Here is a 22240-nt window from a genome sequence, read left to right as displayed (position 1 = left end):
ATGTCTTCTTCATCTTCGACCGTCCTTGTAACGGGCGCAAATGGATATCTCGGCTTGCATGTCGTTGAAAAACTGCTCAAGCATGGCCACACGGTTTGCGCGACAGTGCGTTCCAAGAGGGCTGCCGAAATAGTCAAAACAAATTTTCTGGAACAGTTCAAGTCTCATCAGCTTCGTACCGGCTTCATCGAAGATTTGACCAAGTCAGAGTGCTTCCGCGACATATTTGATGAGACCATTACCAGTGTCGTTCACGTGGCTAGTCCTTGCCCAATGGGCAAGAATATCCAGGACAATGTACGCGAAATGCTTGGCCCGGCCATTGCCGGTACTACAGCCGTACTAGAAGCGGCCAAGACATACGCATCTCCCTCGTTTCGCAGGGTCGTGCAAATATCTTCTTTCTCCGCCATGCTCGACATCTCCAAAGGCCCCCGTCCGGGGTACGTCTATACCGAAGCCGACTGGAACCCAGTGACATACGAAGAGGCTGTGACGGAGAAGAACCCGACGGTCCTGTACGTGGCATCCAAAGCGCTGTCTGAGAAAGCTGTCTGGGAGTGGAAGGCTGAGCATAGGCCACAATTTGACATCGTTTGCCTGTGTCCATCGACGGTTTTCGGTCCTCATATCGATACCATTGAATCTATCGCTGGCCTGCACTCGACGGCTTCCCTTCTCTGGAACCTGGTCGATGCCCCCGAAGTCCCACCACTTGACTTTGCTGGAGTCATTGACGTGCGCGATGTTGCTCTCATGGTTGTAGCCTCCATCGAGAAGCCCGAGGCCAGTGGCAAGAGGTTCCTACTGGCGGAGCATTTCGACTGGCAAAGCGCTGCTGACGTGGCCAGAGAAGGCCTGCCCCAAGAATCTCGCTCCAGAATTCCGGTAGGCAAGCCTGGCTCTGGTAAGGTCGAAGCTCTAAGAAATCTTTATACTGTCGATGGGTCTAAGGCAGTCGAGGTTCTTTGTGTCGGATATCGACCGCTGACTGAGACGGTGAATGACACTCTGAAACAGTTTCTTGAGGTTGAAGCGAGAGATAAGGCATCTTCAGCCTAAACAGATTAGATTATTGGTAGAATCGGAGTACCAAAACTTAATATAAAGAATTACTAGTGGGAAAGAGATAGAAAACAAACGTGGCTCGCCGATGTGTGGGATTTAGATGTTTAAAATATGATCAATATCGCGAAGTGGTCAGGCCGCCTTTCGAAGGAGACCAGCTAATGAGAGTCGTGGTATAGACGGGAAGGGTATTTGCAGGAACGACGATGGCATGATGTCGCAGAGACAGATTCAATCGCCCAAGTCCCCCCGGCGAAAATGCAACGGCAATGTCAGATAGCCGTCTGGTTGAAGCGGGTCAGCTGTTCCACGACCTCGTCAACTGTACCGCAAGGGTAAGTTAAACATGGCACACTATTTCCGGCCCATGAGGGCCAGGCCACCGCGAAACGGTGGTGGGTAGACATCAGCAGCCTCTATAACGGAACAGCGGACGACGAGATACAGGAACAATGATCTCCTCGAGAAGGAAGCGAGGCCGGGCGATAGGGAAGAGGCCCCTTCGCCGTGGGGCTTGGTTTATTCTGGGGGGGGGGGGGAGAAATGTCCAAGTGGGTCGGCCGGTCGGCCGGTCGGTCGGGATGGCGCCCCCAAGGTGTGAGGGTGGGGGCCAGGGTTTTGGAATCTGGAGTTTATATACATTATTGAGGGGACTTGCTTCCTCTACCGAGCGAAAGCATTGGACCATAGGTAGCAGAAAACTCGGGATCCCGTCCGCTCTTCATAGATACGCTGCATACGCCGCTAACCGCTGGGTTAGTAGTTGAGTCGGTGACGACCAGCGAATACCCGATACTATATGATTTTTTCTTCTTTTCTATCTTCAAGTTTCATACCGCTACTCCGTGGTCTCATCACAGCATTTCTTTTTTTATTGGATGGAGGCCCAAAGCATATTGGAAGGTGTACCCTCGAGACCAACTCGAGACCGACTCTGAATCATCGAACAGCTAGACGATCGTCCTGTTACCACGTATTCGCCAGGTGGGTCCGAGACCCAGAAGCGCCCCGTTGGCCCAGTCAGATGAATTTACTTTCACGTCAGGGGCTGCAGTTCTGCTCGGATCTCCTCCGGGTACCCGAGCCGCTTGTAGGCCCCGAAAACGCGCATGAGCCCTCTGATCATGACCAGGTAGAAGACGCTGAGCACGAGGTCGCGCGGCTTGGTCACCACGGCCTTGACCTTCCCTGCTCTGCCGGGGCCGGCCTGCTTCTCCTCCTTACGACGGCGGTCGCACACCTCAAGGTATAGCTTCGGGTCGTCTGTGATGACACAGTCCACCTTACTGCTTATACACCACTCCATCCACGATTCCTTGTTGACGGTCCATGCGTACAGGGGCCGCCCTTCGGCCCGGCAGCGCTCCCTGAACGACCGTCCACCGAGGCCGAAGAGCGATTCTTGGCGCATGTTGATGGCTACGTTGGGAATCTTCATGTATTCCCTGGCTAGTATGAGGGAAAGACCAATATAGGTGATGGCGAAGTCTGGGAGAAGCTCATGGCAGAGCCGGAGGTGCTCCGCCTGGGTGTGGCTGTCAGTACATGCTTTTCGCTTTATTGTGGCTGATTACTGTGGGGGCTTTGTGATGCTAGGCCTGCAGGAAGGAGGAAGAAAACGACCAGGGACTCACCCGCCAGCAACCAAGGACGATCCTCTTCTCCCACTTCCCTTGCGGCGCCTCGGCAATGGTCGCCGCGATCCTCGGAATCATCTCCCGCGGCGCATCATCGATCTTGATGTCTAATAGCACCCAGATCGACTCGTTCCCGGGCTCGGCCAGGTACTCGAGAAGGTCGATCAGCCGGCACATGTTCTGCCGGGGCTCCTTGAGCGTCTTCAGCGTGCTGAGGTACTCCCAGTCGCAGTCGCGGACTGCCTTGTCCACGCCGTAGCAACGCTTGAGGTCTTTGTCCTGGAAGGAAGTCAACAAGCTGGCTCGTATCCGCGGGTGCCCGCGTGAGTGGGTGAGCGGGTTGGCTACGGAGACGTACATGAGCTATCACCACTATTCCGTCCTTCGACAGATGGACGTCTGTCTCGATGGCATGGGCGCCGACCTCGACGGCACCGCGGAAGGCCCCCATCGTGTTCTCGGGGAAGCTGGCTTTATAGCCTCGGTGGGCCACGGCTTGTGGGAAGCCATTGTTGATCCCCGGCTGAGCTCTTGTCCATGTCGCTGTGATACAGAGGTATGTGTGAGCCAATACACTCTAAAACCTTTCAGGGAGACCGAGCAGTGTTACCTGGTGGGATTCCATATTTGTCTGTGTCTGTGTCTGTGTCTGTGTCTGTGTCTTGCACCTTGTCCATCACCCGTTGACGGAGGGCCGAGTTTGTGATGCCTACTTCACCCATTCTGTATTCGAGGTGATATATTTCTAGATTGGGATTTGCTGATAATGATATGGTCTCTAATATGGCTTCGTTGTGAAGTCGCTGATGATGCCAGAGTCGACGTCATGAGAAGGAGTAGGGGTTAGCAGCCATCATGATGGGGACTTCAATTGCTGGTGCTGTCAATTAGTCGTGCGACCCCGTCATGCATGCAAGGTCATTGAGTAATATGATATGTGTCGGTCTTACTCCGACTCGATGTGGCCGGTGGACTTGTGGGCTCCCGTTGTTCTTATGGACCAGACCCGCTCACTATCAAGGTAGTTGTGACGATCGACGGCGGCCCGCGACAAGGAAAGGCCGAGGAGGAGAAAGCATGTACTTAGTGGCCGAAAGGTCGAGGCCACAAGCGTCGGAGCGCCTTTTATTTGGCAAAGAGGTAGTAGGTGTGCATGTCCGCTGCTGACGGGCTTCGTAGCCCACCTGCCGACCTTCCCTGACCCGGAAGTGTCGGCGACGGGTTTCTATTCGGAGTTAACTAACAGTAAGCCCGCCGGCCGACTCTAGCACATCCGGCAAATGGGAAAGTCGCTCTTGATGGCGTGAGCACGTCAGCGGCTCTCCATTGGTAGCGGTGATACACGTCTTCTTGCGGCTCACGCACACTTGTTGCACTCCACACAAAGGTCATCATGCAATTTCGTAACTGTGCTTCGATACCTACAAAATCATGCAGCGGTTATGTACCCAACATCAAATAGTTCTGCACGAGCGACGATCCAAGTACAATGCCGAAAGACGCAGGCATCCATCCCACCTTATGTCGAAATCGCTTGACCTTTGCCTACCCAAGGCCCCTACCCAAAAAGCAATCCCATGGTAGAGTCAATCCGTCAAACAGTCCATTCCGAAAGGACCAAAATCTCTACCGATAATTCTGCAACACGGGGAGTACTCCTCCTTTCCAAAACGAAAGCCACACTTGACAAAACAAGAGACAATAAACTCAGGCTACCCTGCCGCCAAAATACAGAGTCAAAATTCACAGCCCAAAATTGCTACCCACTGGCATCCCCTCCATCATAAAACCTTCATCCCCAGCCCCAGGAATCATCGTCCCATGATTACCCTGGAAGTCGCGGAAGTCCAGAGATGACAGATCGTCACCCCCAGACACAGAGCTTAGACTCTCTTCGCTTAAGCTCCCACCCTGCGTGGTGCTGAAGTCACCCAGGTTGAATGTCGACAGGTCCAGTGAGTCGGGCGACCAGCTCCCCTCTACCGCTGAGTTCACGGGTGTCTCCAGCGATACCTGAGGACCCCCGTAGATGGCGTCGTAGAGATTGATTTGTCCACCATCGATTTGGCCAAGTAGGGCCTCCCATTCGGATGATGACACGCCTCCGGCAGCAGCTTTGGGTGGAACTTGAATGGGTGCGTAGTGCTGTTGGGTCGGGGTCCCACTAGACGAGGGGTGGTGATTCTGGGCCGGTGAGGACGAGCCAGGCTGGTTCGGTCCATTTCCTAATGAGAGGAAATCTAGATTCGTCTTTTGTCCCGATGACACTCTGGCTATCATGGCAGCCTGCGAGGTGGATAGACGTTGGTCACGGCGCTGCATGATCGAAGCTGGATTTGGCCTGACGCTGTCGAAGGACGTGCGAGAGGAGGACCGATGTAGGTCCGGCCGTCCCGTGCCGGGCACGGGGGTTAGGTTCGGCATGGTCATTCTTCGCAGCTTCTCCTGTTGCGACAGCAGATCGGTCTCGCTCATGCTTGCGCCTGAATGCCGACCAAGGGGATATTGTTGGGACTGGTGTCCATGCGACGACTTCTTCTTTGGTCTCGGGGCTGGCGATGTCCGCTGTTGTTGCGGCGGTGGCGCAGCCATACTCGTGTCCGGACTCTGCCTCGGCGGCGTTGGTAATGAGCTAATCGGTTCGTCGAGGCTGATAAGCACGCTCGCGATTCGCTTGAAATCGTGCGTACTAGGCGCCTTGATCCGCTCGACAATTTTGATGACGGCATTCACAAGCCGCTCATTGTCCTTTAGCATCTTACTGTCTTGCTTCAGATCCATCCCTTGGTACAACAGCGTCATGCCACAGATCAACAGAAGGTCGGCCTTGTTGAGGCAGAAAGAGAACGACATGCTCCTCTCTTCGAGCAACTGAGCAATTTGAATCATGTGCTTCGCTGATTCGCTCACAGATAGTCGGGCTGGTGCCGCCTTGTGACCGAGGCTGGAGCCAATGGCTGGTCTGTAGATAAGTGTTCGAATGTAGTAATACGTAAGAGACTAGTTGACGTCAGTATACTGAAGGTGGAAGATCGGGAAGGACTGAACGCATACCAACAACGGTGACCTGCTACCAGTGACATCTGTTGACGGCTTGTCTTGCCGGAAAGTGAGCTTCAAGTGCTGGGGCAGGTTTTCGGACCAGTTGTCGAGCTCTGCTTCAAGCGCGGACATTTGCTGCAAGGAGAGGTCGTACGAAGTTGCGGCTGGATAGAGCTTCTCGAGCACCTTGGCCATGATGCGAGCAGCTCGGAAGAGGGCCAAAGCAGACGAGAGCTTCGTGTATTCTCCAGGGAGCGTCGGCTGGAAGCCTTTCTCGGTGACGTATTCGTCGTCGGTGTCGGAGGGGTATTCCGCGTGGGCGTCCTCTTCCTTGATAAGCTTAGGAAGCCCCAGAATTGCAGCAGAGAAGCAGTCCAACGTGTAGAGTGTCCAGAAGACCTTTTTGCGGGTCTCAATCGTGAGGGCTCCGAACGAGAACCGCTTTTGACTCTGGTGAAGACCGAGGCGGTGAGACAGGCCGACCGCGATTCCCTTGTAGTGCTGGAGGCGCTTATAGTCTGCCCTTACTGTGCAGTATATCAAGGCAAGCACCAGGCATTGCAGGGTGTTCATGGTGTTCTCCATGAGAACTGCCTCGACTGACCGTTGCCATTGTTGCTCACAAGAAGCGATCTGGACCAAATCCGGCCTGTCGCTAGAGAGAGCAGCGATGCTGAAGACAAGGTGCAATTGTGCAAGCTTGTGGTTGTTCTTGACCTTTTCAGGGTCCGACACAAATTCTTCATAGATGCGTAGGAACGTCGGTTTGTGTATGACGGGGAACAACGGCGCCCACTCCTGGAAATAGACATTGACACATCGGTCAGTGAAGAGACGTGGCGGAACTCTCATCGGCACGGCTGAGTCTTTGGACACTAGAGGGTAACAACCCTGTATATGCAAGAAGGCATCGGTGTTGAAGTCCGAGGATGGCTTTCCGGCTTCTTGCAATTTGCGCTTGAAGGCCTCTGAGTGGGAATTAACATGGAGCTATGACAAATCGCAGTGGAAATGAGCTGCCTTACCTACGAAGCCTCGCCCGCTTGATGGACCCATGAAGTACGAGTCTGAGTTCTCAACCCCAAGCAGAAGCGGTGAGGCTTGGATCTTGAATGTGTCCTCCTTGGGCGGCGTCGGCTCTCTCCCTGGCCTGGTCTCGGCCGGCGAATTCGCGCTCGATTGCATACCCGAACCGGAGCTTACGGACGGCCGGCGGTGATTCCCGTGCATCTTGGATAGCATATCGATCTTTTCGTCCTTCTCATCCAGCAAGTCTTTCAGGTCGCGAACCTCAGCCTCCAGGACCCTGACTCTCTCCTCCAAACTTTCTGTGTATCCCCTGGGGAACGCGCGCCGGCTCAGTTTGTCGCTGGTCTTGCACTCGAATCCGACATTGGCACATTGCGTGCAGCATGGGCGTATTCCATCGCATCGGATTTTCTTGCTCCTACAGCGGTCGCAGGCTTGGGCGATCCGGCTTTGCGTGCTGGTTCCCACCTTGATCACCTTCATGGGCAGTATTCCCGGCATCTTGGCGAAAGCGAGTTTGGGCGCACTCGATGAACGCTTTGCGAATGACGAGACGGGTGTGAAATGAAAGAAAGTAACCCCTTTGATTCCGGTGAGATCGACCTATGGCATTCGTCTCGTTTGGTCGGTCTCAGGACTCGGGGTTGTCGGGTTTCGTGGGGAAAGGCGGCGGCTCGCTTAATGTTCACGACTCTGGCGAGTCATTTCAGTCACGTTGCCAGGAAGCCGTGCGGACCATGCAGTATATAGTGGCCCAGCGCTCCGAGTCACGGTCTTATATAATACGGTTTTTGAATGGACAAAAATGATAAGGAGAACCAGTGCGGCAGGTTACGGGTTGCGAGAGACAGTAATGTGACAGGAGTCAGAGAAGCCGTCGAATGCAAGGGAAATTTAGGAAAGTTAAACCAAAGGACAGCATGGAAGAGGGTAGGGCGTGACCAGTGAGGCGAAAGGGTGGTGGAAGACCCGGCGCGGGCACAATGAGAGGGGAGGGGTAGGGGGATTTTTGAGCAGGCTACGCCGTTCAGAGTTACGGACGGAGGACAGAAGACGGAGCGGGCAGGGGTGGAGTGAACAGGCTGGGCCAGAGGCCAATTGTGACGGAGACAAATGGCCATGGCTTGGAATCTGCTAGTCCCCCCAGTCAATCGAATCCCCCCTAAGACTCGCAACGGTGTGGGAGCCAAGAGACATCATTCGTGGGTGCCACGAGGGAATCTGGGGTTGAGCAGGGGGTTTTCTGTGGGCTCGCGGCGGCGGTGGGGAACGTGGTCATCATCCCTCAATGCTGACCCGGACAAGTGTCCCAACGGGTCGCCCTCGTCCCGTGCCCTGGCCTGCCTGTGGCCGGCCCTCTCCAGCGTCCTCGCGGGACTTGAGGGAGAGGGCAGGCCCGAGCATTCTAGAACTTAAAAGGACCAGCCCCTGGACAGCGCTGCCGGTTATTGGCAGAGACGCCAACCCGTTGGGAGGACTAGCGACGCTGGTGCATGGGAATCGTAGCAGCAGCACAGTAGTCTCGCAAGGGATTGAGACGCCATGACAGGGCCGGGATCCAATCAATTGGGTTGTGTCCAGGCCACTGGATCTACCCCAGACTTGTTGGACGGGGCGAATGTCGACCCCAGAATTTGAATTCCACGTCGAGTTAGCCTTTGCCATCGAGACCCATCGCCCCCAGATTGCCTGATTGCCTGTTTCCACAGACCAACCTAAAACATAGTTCTCAGTCGATGGGCTCGATGCCGAAAACTCCCCGCCATGAACGTGCAGGAAAGACACATGTTGCATGCATGCAGGATCTGGTGTCACGATACAAAGCACCGTTTTCGCTTCCGATCGTGCACCGCTGAGGCCGAGAAGAACGACACACCCGCAAAGAGCACCAGTTGTCTTGTCGTGTCGCCCGCCGCTTGCCGAATGAGGGAGTGAGTGTCTCTGGACAAACACTGCCGTTGTGATCGTCCCATTCAGCTCACTGACCCTGGGCAGCCTGCCTCATAAAATTCCACATATAGCCTTTCGTAAAGGATGCGGCAGCTTGGTTATGTGGCAGATCTAGCCTCTGCTTGTCGCTAGCAGATTTTCCAAGCAAACTAGACATGGTCTGCCGTCATTTCCACGAAATTTGCCGTGTCACTGGAGTTGTTTTGCCCATAGCACACACAGCACAAGCCCGTCCCCTTCCGACCACACCACCCGTCCCGCTTCTCTTGGATCCTTTGGATGATGATGAGGTTTGTCTCTGCGAATGCTCTAGGGCTCATAGGCACCAAGCCGCAAGCGTGACTTTTCTCACCGGCTAATGAGTATCGCCTTTGCCGCTAGGAGGAGCGCTGCCCAAACTGTCGGGCTGCGGATCCGCGTTTTAATGAGTTGGCTGTCTCACTCTGCGGCTAGCTTTCCCAACGCCCGATCCTCGATCCGGACTGGGGAGCATGAAGCCATGCTGGCAAAAGGGTGTCTTGCCTGCGTCTGGGGTCGCAGAAGGATTCTTTCGTTTATCATATTTCACTCTGATTCGAGGCGATCCCTTATCGGTTAACCACTTGTTGGTTTCCTGTTGAAGGATGAGGTGGGGTGCTCGACTACTGTGGTACAAAGGTACAGCCCAAGGTGCTTCTTAGCACCATCCTCTTGCGTTTTGTACTGTTCAGAGCAGTGAAACGGCCTGTGAGCCCTTCCGGATTCTGCCGACAACCGAGTCCCGCACAGGGAAGCGGATCGAGTACAGTTTCAATCTAATTGCTGCCATCAACACTAGGTGAGAAGCTGAGCACCTAACTGAAATCATCACCGCCGTCGTCTTCTTGTACCTCACTTAAACCCCCTTCGGATATCGCCATGGACCCAAGGTAGGCCGTCACATCTTCGAGAGCCATGAGCTCGGTCCGCTGCAATGGCGTCAGTTTCCATTGCACTCAGAATTGGGAAACAACAGCATCTTGATGAGGGCTGCAGTGACCTTATCATGGAAGACGGTCGAACTTCTGGCTACTTTTGGTGGGAAAGTAGGGAGACTCACCTGTTCTGCCAGTACTATGACCGCTTTGTCAATGATCTCTTTCTCGACAAGTATCAGCGCCCGCGCATTGGAAGCGTTCGATGAATTTCCCTGGCCTGTCGCAGACACCGCGCTGCTATCGTCAGGCGGGGATGAATTTAATCGTTCCAACTGCTCCTCTAGTCGTTGTGATATTACCATATTGACGCGCAGCTTGAAGACGCTGCAAAGTTCATGGTCAGAAACAAGCTGTTCGAAGGAGCCAGTATTGTCAGAGACATCCTGGTCTCGCCAGAACGTCCTGAGCTCCCTGCCGCCTTCCTTGTCCTGAAGTATTCTGAAGTCCAGCCCGTCTTCTTCATTCAAGATCATGAGATACGCAAAGGGACTTGTGCATATCACTCTTCCATCAATTTCTTTGATGTCGACTGATGGGGCGTCTTGAAAGGCGTAAAACTTGGCCTTGCCTAAGGGATCATCCGGTAAAGGGCTCATAGGTAGCCTAAGACTCTTTGCTGCTGAGGTTGAATCTAAGAATCCGTAGCTGAACAGCATCTCCGCGGCTGGCTTCTGTGAGCCGTAACTGATGTTAATCTCGTCTCCCTCCTTTATATTACCGCCTGGGCGAAGTAAGAGGACAACATCATTGTCGGTGTTCTCGTCATAGTAGGCGTTGGCGTCATGCGAGTGATTGACCATGTCGATACATGGAACAAGAGATGGACCTGATTTAGGGAGCTCGAGGACTCTGGAGCGATACCACGCGTCGACGAGCAGCCAATCCGCGAGCTGGACAGCATCATTGTCCCAGAATGCTGAATTCCAGCATTCAATCTCTGATGACTTCTCGCGCACTTCATCAAATTCGTTGCTTAGAGCCACCATCTTCGCATCAAGAGCAGCCTCTAGAGACGTTCCCCGGAGGAGCGAGCGTTCATGCTCCTTCCACAGAGTGGGTACGGGGACAGCGTCGTCGAGCAGTTTGACATATTCGGTCCATTGATTGGGAAGACCAGCACGTTCCTTGTTGCCAGAGGAGAGGACCAGGTGGACGAGCAGAAATAACAGAATGTCATGACGCGGGCTCTACGCCTTGGTCAGTAAGGCACGAACTGGTTGACGCAGTCCCACTGACTTTGTGTCCACAAGCATCCAGGAGCTGCCTGAAGCTCCTGTCTTCCTTGGCGTACTCTTCGACGGCTTCGGTGCTCAACACAAGGCTGTGAGGGATGGATATCAGAGGTGCCTCTCCAGTGGTGGCCAGATCTTTCTTGGCAACCACCCCGGAGCCCTTGTGCGCAATGGGCTTCACTTCGACGTTGCTGAAAATGCCATTGTTGAAGCTTGTCCACACGGGGAGAGATTCTAGGGGCAACCGTCGTGGAGCCATCGCGGAAAAGCCCAAAGCATTTCCCAATGTCAAGCAATTGTGAATTTGTAGCTGGCGAAGAAGCCTTTTTTAAATAACCTTCGCACGGCACCATCCGCTGTTTCGCTTCTTCGTACCTCCGTCATACTGCAATCGACCCCCCTGCTGGAGAGAACCCCTCCATAGTGGGGCCTGGTCTTCGGCGAACTGTGGCTACCCCTGCCCCGCCATGGGCGACCTGCCGGCCGCCGGCGTGAGAATCTTGAATCCTGTCTGGTCCTACCACCGAGAGATAACCACCAACTTGCACTCACGCTTCAGTACATCGCCTGAGCAGCTTGTCGTCCAATACTTCAAAAGCCTACGCTGGCGGCTCTTCTTCACTCTTCAATATGCCTCGCGACCCCTTAATAGGACTTGTTGGCAAGCCCAGTGCTGGCAAATCTAGCACTCTGAACTCACTTGTACGCGGACCCTGATTTCTTCCAAGATGTTGAAACTGTGCACCCACTGATCTCGCGAGTAGACGGACGCAACCTCCAAAGTCGGTCAGTACGCCAATGATTCGTACAGATGAAAATCCCTAAGCTGATGAAGAGTGGTAGGAAATTTCCCGTGCGCGCCCACCTTTCCCAGAGGGGCAGTCCTGCCCTCAGCCCCGTTACTTTGAGCATTCTGGCTGACCATCTTGTGACCTGCATCTAGATTCACCACCATCGACCCCCAACGCGCCATAGGATACCTACAGATAGACTGTGCCTGCCAGCGGTACGGTGTCTCGGACCGGTGTAAACCGAACTACGGCGCCTGCGTCGACGGCAAGCGCAGCGTGCCCATCGAGCTCCTCGACGTCGCTGGTCTCGTACCCGGTGCGCACGAGGGCAAGGGCCTGGGCAACAAGTTCCTGGACGACCTCCGCCACGCCGACGCCCTCATACACGTTGTCGATGTCTCGGGCACAACGGACGCGGAGGGAAAGAACACAAGGGGCTACGATCCAAGCGTCGACATCGCATGGCTGCGCAGCGAGATCGTCGCGTGGATCAAGGGCAACCTGATGCAGCGCTGGGGGAGCATCCGCAGGAGACACATGGCGGTGAAAGCGACCGCGGTGGAGACGCTCCAGTCGCAGTTCTCTGGCTACGGCAGCACGTCCAAGGTGGTGGCGCGGACGCTCGACAAGCTGAACCTGAAGGAGCCGCTCGAGGCCTGGAGCGACGACACGATCGACCAGGTCGTGAACGCGTTCACGGACGAGAAGTTCCCCACCGTCATTGCGCTCAACAAGATCGACCACCCCGACGCCGACGCCAACATCGCGCGGATCGCCAAGATGCAGGACCCAAATACAATCGTGCTCTGCAGTGCCGTCTCGGAGATTTTCCTGCGGAAACTAGCGAAGCAGGGCTACATCAAATACACTGAAGGCAGCGAGTTCGTGGACACGAGAGAAGACCTGATCGCTGACGGTGATCCGGACGGGGGAGGGCTGAAAGAGCTTGACGACAAGAACAGGACGAGGATAGAGAACCTAAAGGACATGGTGCTGTACCGGTTCGGCTCGACCGGCGTGGTGCAAGTTCTGGCCAAGGCCGCAGAGCTGTTAGGTCTGGTCCCGGTGTTCCCGGTCCGGAACACGACATCGTTCAGCTCGGGGGCAGCAGACTCGAAGCATGTGTTCAGGGACTGCGTGCTTGTAAAGAAGGGCAGCACAGTCGCAGACGCGGCAAGGAAAGTTATGGGGGATGCGCCCATAGCATACATTGAAGGTATTGGTAATCAAAGGGTCGCGGAGGACGACACCATCTCCGTCGGCAAGAACGATGTTAGTCTGTGCCTCTCTGGATCATACGAGCCATGTTCTAACTCGCTATATAGGTCTTGTCATTCAAAGTTGGGCGGGCGTAGCACTGTTGGATGCTTGAACTATCCAATATTCCACAAGAGTGTGGGAACACGGCTGATCGCAACACATCTTGTGCTTCGGGCCAACGGATCGCGCCTCACAATTTTGCGTGCATATAGCAAGCGACGACATAGGCAGAGGTAGCAATTCGGGTAACGAGGGGATTTTCGTTGGGAGCAGCTTCATAGAACCATCGATCATCCGAGTGTCCCAGGCCGGCAATGCCGCAGTCACATCACGATTTCGTACCTGAGGTGACGTCATTTCATCAATTCGAGAGGACCCGAGCTCGGGCGAACCGGAAGTCAATGCAAGGCACGCGAATATCAATTGAGTCTGAATGAGAATGGTAGGTGGTATTGTAGTTGATGCCGTCCAGGACGTATAAGGGGTATCGTATCATTATCTAGAGAATTGTCTCTCGGTAACCTGAACCCGCAAGCCGACAGCCTGAGCGTAGGCTCTTAAAAGAAAAAGGATGCAAATCCCCCTTTCCCCCAGAAAAAAACCAAAACAAAACGCAGAATGCTATAATCCATGGTGAGGAAGCGCATCGCAGCAGGGAACCCAAAAAAGAATAAGGCGAATCACACGCCGCAGGTCCACGTTCAAAGTCGTAGAAGGTCGTGGGTGAGTCGAAGAATCTGGTGAGGGAGGCGGTGTTTGGTGAAAGCGGTAATGGGTGATTAGAATTGGCTGGTAAAACGACCAGCCCCGCTTACGGCCAGACGCCGATTGCTGATCGTGGGGCACATGGCGGTGACAAGCCGTTGACTCTTGGGAGAGAAGTTTGAATTGTCATGAGCGTCCCGCTTGTGTTTGCGAAAATGCCGCTCGTTGCTTAATACTTCAGGATAATGTAGCTGTTTGGTCAAGGGTTAGCACATGCTCGCCTTCAGATCTCAGGGGGTGTTGGAAACAAATCATTCGGTAACGTACAGAGCGTGGATGATTCCAGGAATGTAACCCAGGATGGTGAGCAGGATGTTGATGAGCAGGTCGGCACCGCATCCGCGCTCGAAGAAGACACCCAGAGGGGGCAGGAAGATGGCAAGGACGATCTTGCAGATGTCGCTGTGGGCAGCATTGTTAGCATTGGCAGTGGCCGCGAATGACGTCTGTCTCGCGAGGGTGGGGGCGGTGATTTACCTTCCGGTGAAAGGCATGATGGCTGTGTTTGGTGGTTTGTGTTATCGGCTAAGCGAAGTCGCGATAGTTCTTTGAGAATGGTTGAGGATTGCGAGGGAAGAGGATTCCAATTGTCGTTCGAGATATGGGGCAGGTCCTTGTGTGAGAGCAGGAGTGGGCGTGGGTCAGTCTTAAGTAGACGCAGGCAAGGCAAGGCAAGGCAAGTGTTCAACAGCGCAGCGGTTGCATCAGCATAAGGGAAGGTGTCAAGCGTCCAGCAAACAAGCTTCAGTCACCTGGGACAGGGGAGGTACATCATGTTTGCCAGTCAGTCCTCACAAGTGCGTCATACACCCACCCGCCACAGGCCAGCACAGGGCCAGCACAGGCCGGTCGCCGGGGGCGCTGAGGGAAGGGGGAGGGGGGTTCGTTGGGGTCGCTGCCGTCTGGCCCATCTGCCCACCAGCCTATTCCCGCGCTTAGGATCGTTTGCTGCCAGGTTTTGCTGGCTGGGCTGGCTGGCTGGACTGCGACCGAGTCCAGATGCGTACAGGCCATCTGAAACCAATCTCCCAATCTCCCGTGCATGTCCAGCCACGCTGTTGGAGCTGGGGGCTGCCCGGGGGCAAGCGACTGGGGGAGGCTTGTCGTCGATGTGATAAAAATGGTTGGCGGTGCATTCTTCGATCGGGACCTAGTGCCGTCTGTGCTGTGTCTAGTATTCTGTTCTGCACCAACGGGATCATCCTTCAAGGAACAATGAAAAGCAAATGAGGCCAGTCCCCACTGGCGTGCAGGCGGGCTGTGCTGTCAGGCTGTACAATACACCCCACCATGGTAACATTTCAGTGGCTCGAGAGTGGTTGTTTGAATGAGTTCGTGCCGGCTTGGACGGGGACACACCGTACAATGTGCGATGCCAGATGGCCCAGCACCACAGCAATTATACTCCGGAAGAGTCTATCCGCACAAGCCAATCAGAAAATTTCCGTATCTCGCTCGGTAGCCTCGTCCACACTGTCTTAACATGTCCGTGGCGGCATTGTTCAGTCCCTAGAAGTGGCTGATGAACAAAGGCGAAGACCAACCATGCTGCCATGCAAGCCATGCCAGGCCTTCGGAGGACCCGAAGCATCCTCGTGCCAGCCCGCCCGGGAAAGCGTTCAGCATCCTTGGACTGCTGCTGCATGGGCCGATGGACTGCATGGCAAACTGGCACTCGGCACCTCTGACCCGCGCGGCTTGCCTCGCGCCCAGACTTCCACTATTTGGGTACCCACCACCGGTCTTGGGACTCCTGTTAGCGACACCAAAGATTGCGCGTATCCTCGCCTGCGGTATTCTTGGCTGGGGCTTGGGTCTGCGACCCAGTTGCCGTTTCTTGCAACACTTGTGCAGATGATTTAACACCTTGGCCATCTTCTTACGTCATCCCCACCGCCTAGGCCAGCTGCGTGAAGCTCCCAAGCAGTCCAAGTTGCCATCGACGATCATCCGATCTGCTCTGCCAGAGGTCAGAATGATGGATGGTACGGCTCTGTGTGGCACAGCTATTGTGGCTCAGCTGTGGCGTAAAAGGTACGGCACTAGCAGACCGGACGCCAGTACGCATCCCGGTGGTGGGCGTTGCCGGTTTTGCAGTTTGGGAGGCCGATGACAGCATCGTGTCGGCCGTAGGAGTGTAACGTGCATTGCAGATGCCGGGGCTGTTTAGAGCTAGTCCACTCTGAGTGCTCGATCGTCTTGGTCATGGGCTTTTTCTGCCGGTAGAGCTACCGAAATAACTGAGGCGATCACTGCGCGGATCTCGGAGTTACTAGGAAGCAGGCCAGCTGGCAACCGGGGCACTGCAGTCGGGAGTTCTAGCAGTTCTAGCTCAAGCAACCTCAACAGCATGGAACGGACAACAGATGTCTCGCCATTGTGCTGAAGAGCTGTAAATCCACAAATTCGTGCTTCAATGTTACTATGCAGAAAACAATTGTCTGTAGAGAAGGGATCAACGTTGGGAGCTCAATACTGTATTGAGAACTCGGGCATCGTTAGTTTGAAAGCTATGGGCTGGCGAGCGAGGGCCACCAGCTGTGTGCCAGCTGCTGACCAGCTGCGCTAGCCAACCCACAGTTTGGCTTCAATCGGCTTCAAGCTTTGCGCCGCGAACTTTTCACCCAGAGCAGAGCTTGGCACCTCCTGGACATCGCAAATACCACCAACTCCAAGACCACCCACCAACGGCGCAGGATATTTTAACCTCTTTGCGTCCTCTTCCACCTCAAATCAGAAGCAATGGCTCCCCAAACTGTATGTACATGACACCGCTTTGCTGCTGGCCCAGTCTTTCGGCCAGAGAGATCATGGCGTGATGCAGTAGGCTAAGGTCAAATTTTCAAAATCGCAGAAGAAGGGCAGGTCTTCCAAGACCACCAAGAAGGTAAGCAGTATTCCTCAGATCAACCCTCACCCCTCCTTTTTGGCGCAACGCTGACGATTTGCGCCCCTGCAGTTCATCATCAACGCCTCGCAGCCCGCCAGCGACAAGATCTTCGATGTCTCCGCCTTCGAGAAGTTCCTGAACGAGAAGATCAAGGTCGAGGGCCGTGTCGGCAACCTGGGCGAGACCATCCAGATCTCCCAGGTCGGTGACGGCAAGATCGAGATCATCGCCCACAACGAGCTGTCTGGCCGATACCTCAAGTACCTGTAAGAGGCGCCCACCCGTTCGAGAACTACGAGAGGCCGGGATGATGGGTGTCTCTGGGGCAAGATGCTGACTATGATTCGCTTTGTAGGACCAAGAAGTTCCTGAAGAAGATGCAGCTCCGTGACTGGCTCCGCGTGGTCTCCACCTCCAAGGGAGTCTACGAGCTCAAGTTCTTCAACGTCGTCAACGACGAGGCTGATGACGACGACGAGTAAGCGACGACCGTCGCTCTCGACGACATATGGTACTGCGCCGCGATGGTGGACTTCTGAAAAGGACCGCCGTTGGTGGTAAAGGCGGAACAGCCTGGGTTTCCACTCAGCTTTTGCTGGCCGATTTCCTGGGCTGGGTTGGGCGAGCGCAACACAGCTTTGCCTGCTTCCCGCCCGAGATAGTAAATACTATCTGTGTTCCGCTAAACTGGATTGGAGATTGATTGTCTATATGCTCGTGTGAAACGTCTGGGTATCAATGACCTTGTGACTCTGTGTCTCCCAAGCTTTATCCCTAAGCCCCTTGGCCTGATCCTCTGCCCCTCTAAGGAAGTGTTCTCATGACGCCTTCAAATGCTACCAAGGCCATCGCGTTGGCCGGAAACGCCCTCAAAAAGCATGGCAAGAACCCTCGCCAGTAGCCCTTCCATCCACTCTCCCTGTGTACTGCCACAGCCGCCTCCCTCCATGACCTGAAACGCCGTGTACCGTCGCCGAGACCACCGCCTAATGGATCCGTCATAATACGCTGCTTGACAACATCACTAGGATAGCTTGTCAACCAAAACACCTGCGCACTCAGCCCTCCGGCCCAGAAATTGATCGCTGGCGCGCTCAAATTGGTGGAGTTTTTCATCCACCGGCTGAACAGGTCGTAGCTCCCCCACCAGAAGAAAAAGAACGAACGGAAGATCAGCGTCGCAGACAGGCCGTGATACAGCCCCTGTATTCCATGCGCGCGCCAGATCTTGCTCACGCAGTCGATCGGCCCCCTATACAGCCTCTCGCTCTTATTAGCCGAGTACTGAATCTGTAGCCGCGCCTTGACGTGCTCCACCGGCGCCGCGACGAACGAGACTGTCGAGCCCGCCAGGATGCCAGCCAGGCCGTGGCCGTGGGCGGGTAGTGGCAGGTTTGGGTCATGGAGGGGGTGCAGCGGCGGGTTAAATATGTTGTCGCGGAGGAGGCGGCGGTAGACCGTCAGACTGCCCAACATAACACTGTCCATGAACATCCATCCCACGAGCGGCGGGGTTGCGCCCTTGTACAGGCCGTAGAGGCCCTCATTGCGAATTGTCTGCAGGAGGCACTGGAGGGGCCCAGAGAAGCGAGCTGAGTCGGTGGTCTGGAGCCGGACCTTGATTGTGTCGAAGGGGTGTCCGACTAGTTTTATTTCGCTTGATTAGTAAAATTCAATTCCATGGAGGAGAGAAGAGGCCACAAGTGCGTTGAGCCAGAGATGTTTCCTTACCAGACAGCTTCGCAATACCGGAGAAGACGCCAGCGACAAATCCCTTGTAATTCTTGATCTCAACGGGCTTCTCCTGGGTTTTGACTGCTGCTGCCATGTTCGCTGCCTCCTGCTCTTAGGCTGAGAGCAGAGAAGCAAGGACAGATTGACTTTCGCCGCGACAAGGAGAGGACAAGACCGAGGATCATTACTTTGGGATTTTCTGAGTCGGGCCTGTGGTGAGGTAATCGACCTCGGGACGTGGGGCTTGTCGATAGCTACGCGCGTTATCCCTGTCGGGGCCGGGGGAGCTCCAACTACACGCGGACGGCAGGGACCGAGGTAGGCTGCGGTGGAAGAAGTTGACACATCAGGGCCCAGCCCATTGTGTGTTGAAAATGCCTAGGCAAGGTCTGTATGCTCGGTCCTAGACGGCGAACTAATGTCGCTGTAAGATGGAACAAACCAGCCTGACCGAGGCGGAAAATTGCCCGGGAATTTGCGACGGCTCATGTGAGCAGCAATGCGATATCTGCGGCGGCCGCATCAACAAGTCTCGGTGCTTTTCTTCTGGATCTGCAAGTGATTCGCATCGTTGAAGAGGGGTCGAAGCGGGGGGAGAGCCAGTCATTACGATCTCTGTCGTGTCGCCTTGGAATTCAGGTTGGAATTCAGGGTCAGAACAGAGCGTATGAAGGAATCGGCGGCAGAAGACCGATCGCCAGAGGCTGTGGCAGCGGTCATGAGGATATCGCGGCAGGGATTCAAGGCTTGAAATGAAGGAGGAATGCAAACATGTGAGGGCAAGACTGAAAAGTAAGAGTAACGGAATTGTAAGGACATGGAGGACTGAATGTCAGATTCGAACTTCGTGCCTTGACGCTTCATCTCATCCGAATTTCAGCTTGTTACTCTCATGATATCCCCGATGTATACCTTTGGCGCCTATCTGAGATGGACACCACGTTGACACAAGATCAATTCCATCTCAGGGCTCGTCTGGGGCCTCAACCCTCCCTCCCCGTATCAAGACGTAGGGATCAAGTTCCTCAGCGAAAGGTCATAAACCACATCCTCGACCTTCTTCACAGCATATTTGACACCATCCACCCGCTTCCTCAGGATGTCGTTCTTCAGGTTCAGCAACTGGAAGCCTGCGTGGATGTCCTTGACGAAACTGCTGATCTTCACCGCAAGCTCGTGGTCTCCCAGCGTCACGGCATTGACGGCCAGCCGGGCAAGCTCATCCGTCAGGCCGGTGACCGCCAGGAGGTACTCCTCGATTGTGATGTGGAAGGCGTCACGGTCTTTCAGGTTCACGGGCACTACGAAAAGATATCAGCTGGGTGTCCTTGTCCAAAGCGCAATGAGAGCGAGTGCCAGCCTGACTGACCGTGGAAGACGTGCTCCCCGACCTCCTCGAGGGTCAGAAGCCGTCCCAGTTTACCCTCGGGAACAAGGTTGCCACCCAGCCAGCCTTGGAGAAGCACCGTAAGGACTGCATCCTGGACAGCCCGGGTCCACTTGCTGTTGTACCTGTAAAGAGCAAATTAGTACCGTCCAATAGTCCCGGAGCGGATGTGTGTGTACTTGTAGTAAGGGTGCTTGGAGGCCACCTCGCTCAGTTGCGAGAAGTTGTCGACCTCGGTCTTGATGGCGGTCTCGACTTGCGAGAGCAAGCCTGGGTAGTGAGATCTTGGGGTCGAGTGCACCCGCGAGAGGAGACCCTGGGTGTAGGACACATCACGCTCTAATTTCTGGATGATCCCGTTCAGATCATCTCGCGCCTTGGTGTCTTCGTCGATCTTTGACTTGAGATGTTCGAAGATCTGGGGGTCAATCATGCCAGACATTTTGTCGTGGATGAAGGTGAGGCCTGTTCGTGACCGTCACTCTGGCGCTCACGGAATTCTGCCAACGATGTCTGCAGAGCGGTGGTCTCAATCTTTTCAGCCTGACCACACGTCTGAATCTTTTAGTTCGGCAACTGTAGAGAGGAGTTTCGAATGGAGAGATCAATGTGTCGTGGTTTGTGTTGGCTTCTTCAACCTTGGAGTGCGAGCGAAGACTTCGCCAGTCAACAGCTTGCCCCGAACCCTGAGCGATCCCCCTTGGTCGGCCCCGTCACCGGGTCGGAAGGCACTTCAACTTACAATGCAAGATCGACCTTGCGAGCGATTTTCCTCAAGAAAAAATCCAGACAAAGATGCATCTTCAATCTGTTTGCGTTCAAAAGAGAGCAAGTCACTATCTATTATGAATGTCCAGGTTTGGTGGGAGTCGCACACAGAGCAGCACGTCTGTCACAATCATTGCTGAACCTACCGTGGCTGGAGTATTAGATACAGTCTACGATGAATCAACAACCTGGGTGGCAATCGCAGTGTCAAATTTGCTTAGTGGAGCCTATTCTTCTGAGGGTATTGAGCATTTTTGATTTGTTTCATCCATTCGTATCATTAGACATTGTGTATAAGCCTCGCCTCCTCACATCATGTTGATGTTTTTTGAGCCTCCCTCGGGCTCCACGCTATATCTCGGTGGGTATTGATTATTTACATTTGGTTGCTTGGTATTAGTAGTTTCCTTCCCCTGAGCCGGAGTGCTCGTCTTGGATCCTGACTCAGTAATTTTCGGAAATAGTGACAGATTTGGTTGTTTCGTAGAACCTGAACCGGTCCCTTGTTGCGAAATGGTCTCTGGCTCGTTGGCACCCGAGCCTCCTTCTGCTTGCCCAATCTTCACGATGTCAACGTTGGCAGGGTCCATTACCGGCCGATTCGATTCTTGAGCGCTAGATGAAAGTGGCCAGTTACTGCTCCTTTTCACTTCCCTGCCGGTTTGGGAGGATGTCGCAACCCCGATCGTAGGCTGTGGCTCAGGAGGTTGCCTGGTGGTCTGTTCTCGTTGTGGTTCTTTCTCTGACCTTTGGTGCCATCCTTTATTATCCCACACCATATTGCTACTGCCGGTCGGACTTATAGGTCTTTTAATGGTGCCTTTGAGCTCCGCGATCCTCCGTCGCTGTTGTCGATTTCGACTCCGTAGGAAAAAGATGAAGCCAACCAGGGACAAGATGAATGTGCCCGCGATGGAAGCGACGATCGCAATGGTTGTCTGTGTCACACTGACTGCGTTGCCCTGAGAGGTCATCACTTGAGTTTGTGCTTGAGCCTAAATTGCATAGTGTTAATCACCAAAGCTGTTATGAGCTACCAAGGTGTTGGTACATGCCGAACTTACTCTGACAGCACTGGCATTTGCTTGTTCGATTGCAGCAGATTGTCTCGCCGCGGAAGCCTCCGCAGCAAGGCTCCCTGAGATACTCGCCAAGGCAATCGCCGCGTTGTTTGAGGCGGTAGCTATAGCCGCGTTCGCGCTATTGACCATGCTGGCCATAGCGATGGCAGCGCTGTTGCGTATATTTTGTACATCCTGGGCCGATCGTATCTGCAATTGTTGTATAGATTGCGATAATATCTGTGTGGACTGCGACAATTGCTGAACTGACTGGGAAAGCTGTTGAGACTGTTGCGAAAGCTGCTGGGACTGCTGGGAAAGAAGTGCAATGCTGCTGCTAGCTGTGACAACAGCGCTGCTAAGTGACGAGATGGTTGCTGATGGGTTGGATCCTATTATGACGTTCACTTGGCGCCGTGCCAACGATGTTGGTGTTGGAAACACCATCATGGGCTTCCCGAAAGTATTACTATTAACTCAAGGTCCCTGAAGCGACGTTGCGTCCCTGCCGAGGCCGGTTGACATTTGGTGTTTCTCCACGACTGAATAATTCGGGCTGCCTTATTCTACAACTGTTGGTCTAGGCGAGGTTTCAAGAAGAATAGTTGTCTGTGTCGGGAATATGTATTGATTTGTACCGCGGAAGAAGAAGAAACAAAAGGCACTGTTA

At 54.3% G+C, this 22240-nt stretch overlaps 9 protein-coding genes across 9 annotated transcripts; 3 read left to right on the top strand and 6 right to left on the bottom strand.

Annotated features, from left to right (window-relative positions):
• On the top strand, positions 1–1062 carry J7T55_002313 (uncharacterized protein; the record flags this gene model as incomplete). Its single annotated transcript, XM_053132850.1, has 1 exon — positions 1–1062. The coding sequence occupies one exon, from the start codon at positions 1–3 to the stop codon at positions 1060–1062; it is 1062 nt and encodes a 353-aa protein (XP_052989284.1).
• A 1042-nt stretch (positions 1063–2104) lies between these two features.
• On the bottom strand, positions 2105–3427 carry J7T55_002312 (uncharacterized protein; the record flags this gene model as incomplete). The annotated part of the gene is made up of 4 exons (XM_053132849.1): positions 2105–2593; positions 2703–2984; positions 3064–3248; positions 3316–3427. The coding sequence occupies 4 exons, from the start codon at positions 3425–3427 to the stop codon at positions 2105–2107; spliced, it is 1068 nt and encodes a 355-aa protein (XP_052989283.1).
• A 1021-nt stretch (positions 3428–4448) lies between these two features.
• Positions 4449–7277, bottom strand: J7T55_002311 (uncharacterized protein; the record flags this gene model as incomplete). Its single annotated transcript, XM_053132847.1, has 3 exons — positions 4449–5705; positions 5760–6715; positions 6773–7277. The coding sequence occupies 3 exons, from the start codon at positions 7275–7277 to the stop codon at positions 4449–4451; spliced, it is 2718 nt and encodes a 905-aa protein (XP_052989282.1).
• A 2282-nt stretch (positions 7278–9559) lies between these two features.
• J7T55_002310 (uncharacterized protein) lies at positions 9560–11173 on the bottom strand (the record flags this gene model as incomplete). The annotated part of the gene is made up of 3 exons (XM_053132846.1): positions 9560–9673; positions 9805–10869; positions 10919–11173. The coding sequence occupies 3 exons, from the start codon at positions 11171–11173 to the stop codon at positions 9560–9562; spliced, it is 1434 nt and encodes a 477-aa protein (XP_052989281.1).
• Positions 11174–11544: 371 nt separating this feature from the next.
• J7T55_002309 (uncharacterized protein) lies at positions 11545–13060 on the top strand (the record flags this gene model as incomplete). The annotated part of the gene is made up of 4 exons (XM_053132845.1): positions 11545–11616; positions 11679–11704; positions 11858–12977; positions 13031–13060. 4 exons carry the CDS (start codon positions 11545–11547, stop codon positions 13058–13060), a joined length of 1248 nt encoding a protein of 415 aa, XP_052989280.1.
• A 3412-nt stretch (positions 13061–16472) lies between these two features.
• On the top strand, positions 16473–17102 carry J7T55_002308 (uncharacterized protein; the record flags this gene model as incomplete). The annotated part of the gene is made up of 4 exons (XM_053132844.1): positions 16473–16487; positions 16585–16617; positions 16690–16886; positions 16976–17102. 4 exons carry the CDS (start codon positions 16473–16475, stop codon positions 17100–17102), a joined length of 372 nt encoding a protein of 123 aa, XP_052989279.1.
• Positions 17103–17424: 322 nt separating this feature from the next.
• On the bottom strand, positions 17425–18448 carry J7T55_002307 (uncharacterized protein; the record flags this gene model as incomplete). The annotated part of the gene is made up of 2 exons (XM_053132843.1): positions 17425–18263; positions 18352–18448. 2 exons carry the CDS (start codon positions 18446–18448, stop codon positions 17425–17427), a joined length of 936 nt encoding a protein of 311 aa, XP_052989278.1.
• Positions 18449–19356: 908 nt separating this feature from the next.
• On the bottom strand, positions 19357–20183 carry J7T55_002306 (uncharacterized protein; the record flags this gene model as incomplete). The annotated part of the gene is made up of 3 exons (XM_053132842.1): positions 19357–19655; positions 19724–19866; positions 19921–20183. The coding sequence occupies 3 exons, from the start codon at positions 20181–20183 to the stop codon at positions 19357–19359; spliced, it is 705 nt and encodes a 234-aa protein (XP_052989277.1).
• Positions 20184–20817: 634 nt separating this feature from the next.
• Positions 20818–21729, bottom strand: J7T55_002305 (uncharacterized protein; the record flags this gene model as incomplete). Its single annotated transcript, XM_053132841.1, has 2 exons — positions 20818–21504; positions 21574–21729. The coding sequence occupies 2 exons, from the start codon at positions 21727–21729 to the stop codon at positions 20818–20820; spliced, it is 843 nt and encodes a 280-aa protein (XP_052989276.1).
• Positions 21730–22240: the final 511 nt, after the last annotated feature.

Source organism: Diaporthe amygdali (genome assembly GCF_026229845.1).
Source record: "Diaporthe amygdali strain CAA958 chromosome Unknown NODE_33_length_508711_cov_65_296071, whole genome shotgun sequence".
Taxonomy (NCBI): domain Eukaryota; kingdom Fungi; phylum Ascomycota; class Sordariomycetes; order Diaporthales; family Diaporthaceae; genus Diaporthe; species Diaporthe amygdali.
This window is presented reverse-complemented; position numbering and strand designations above follow the sequence as displayed.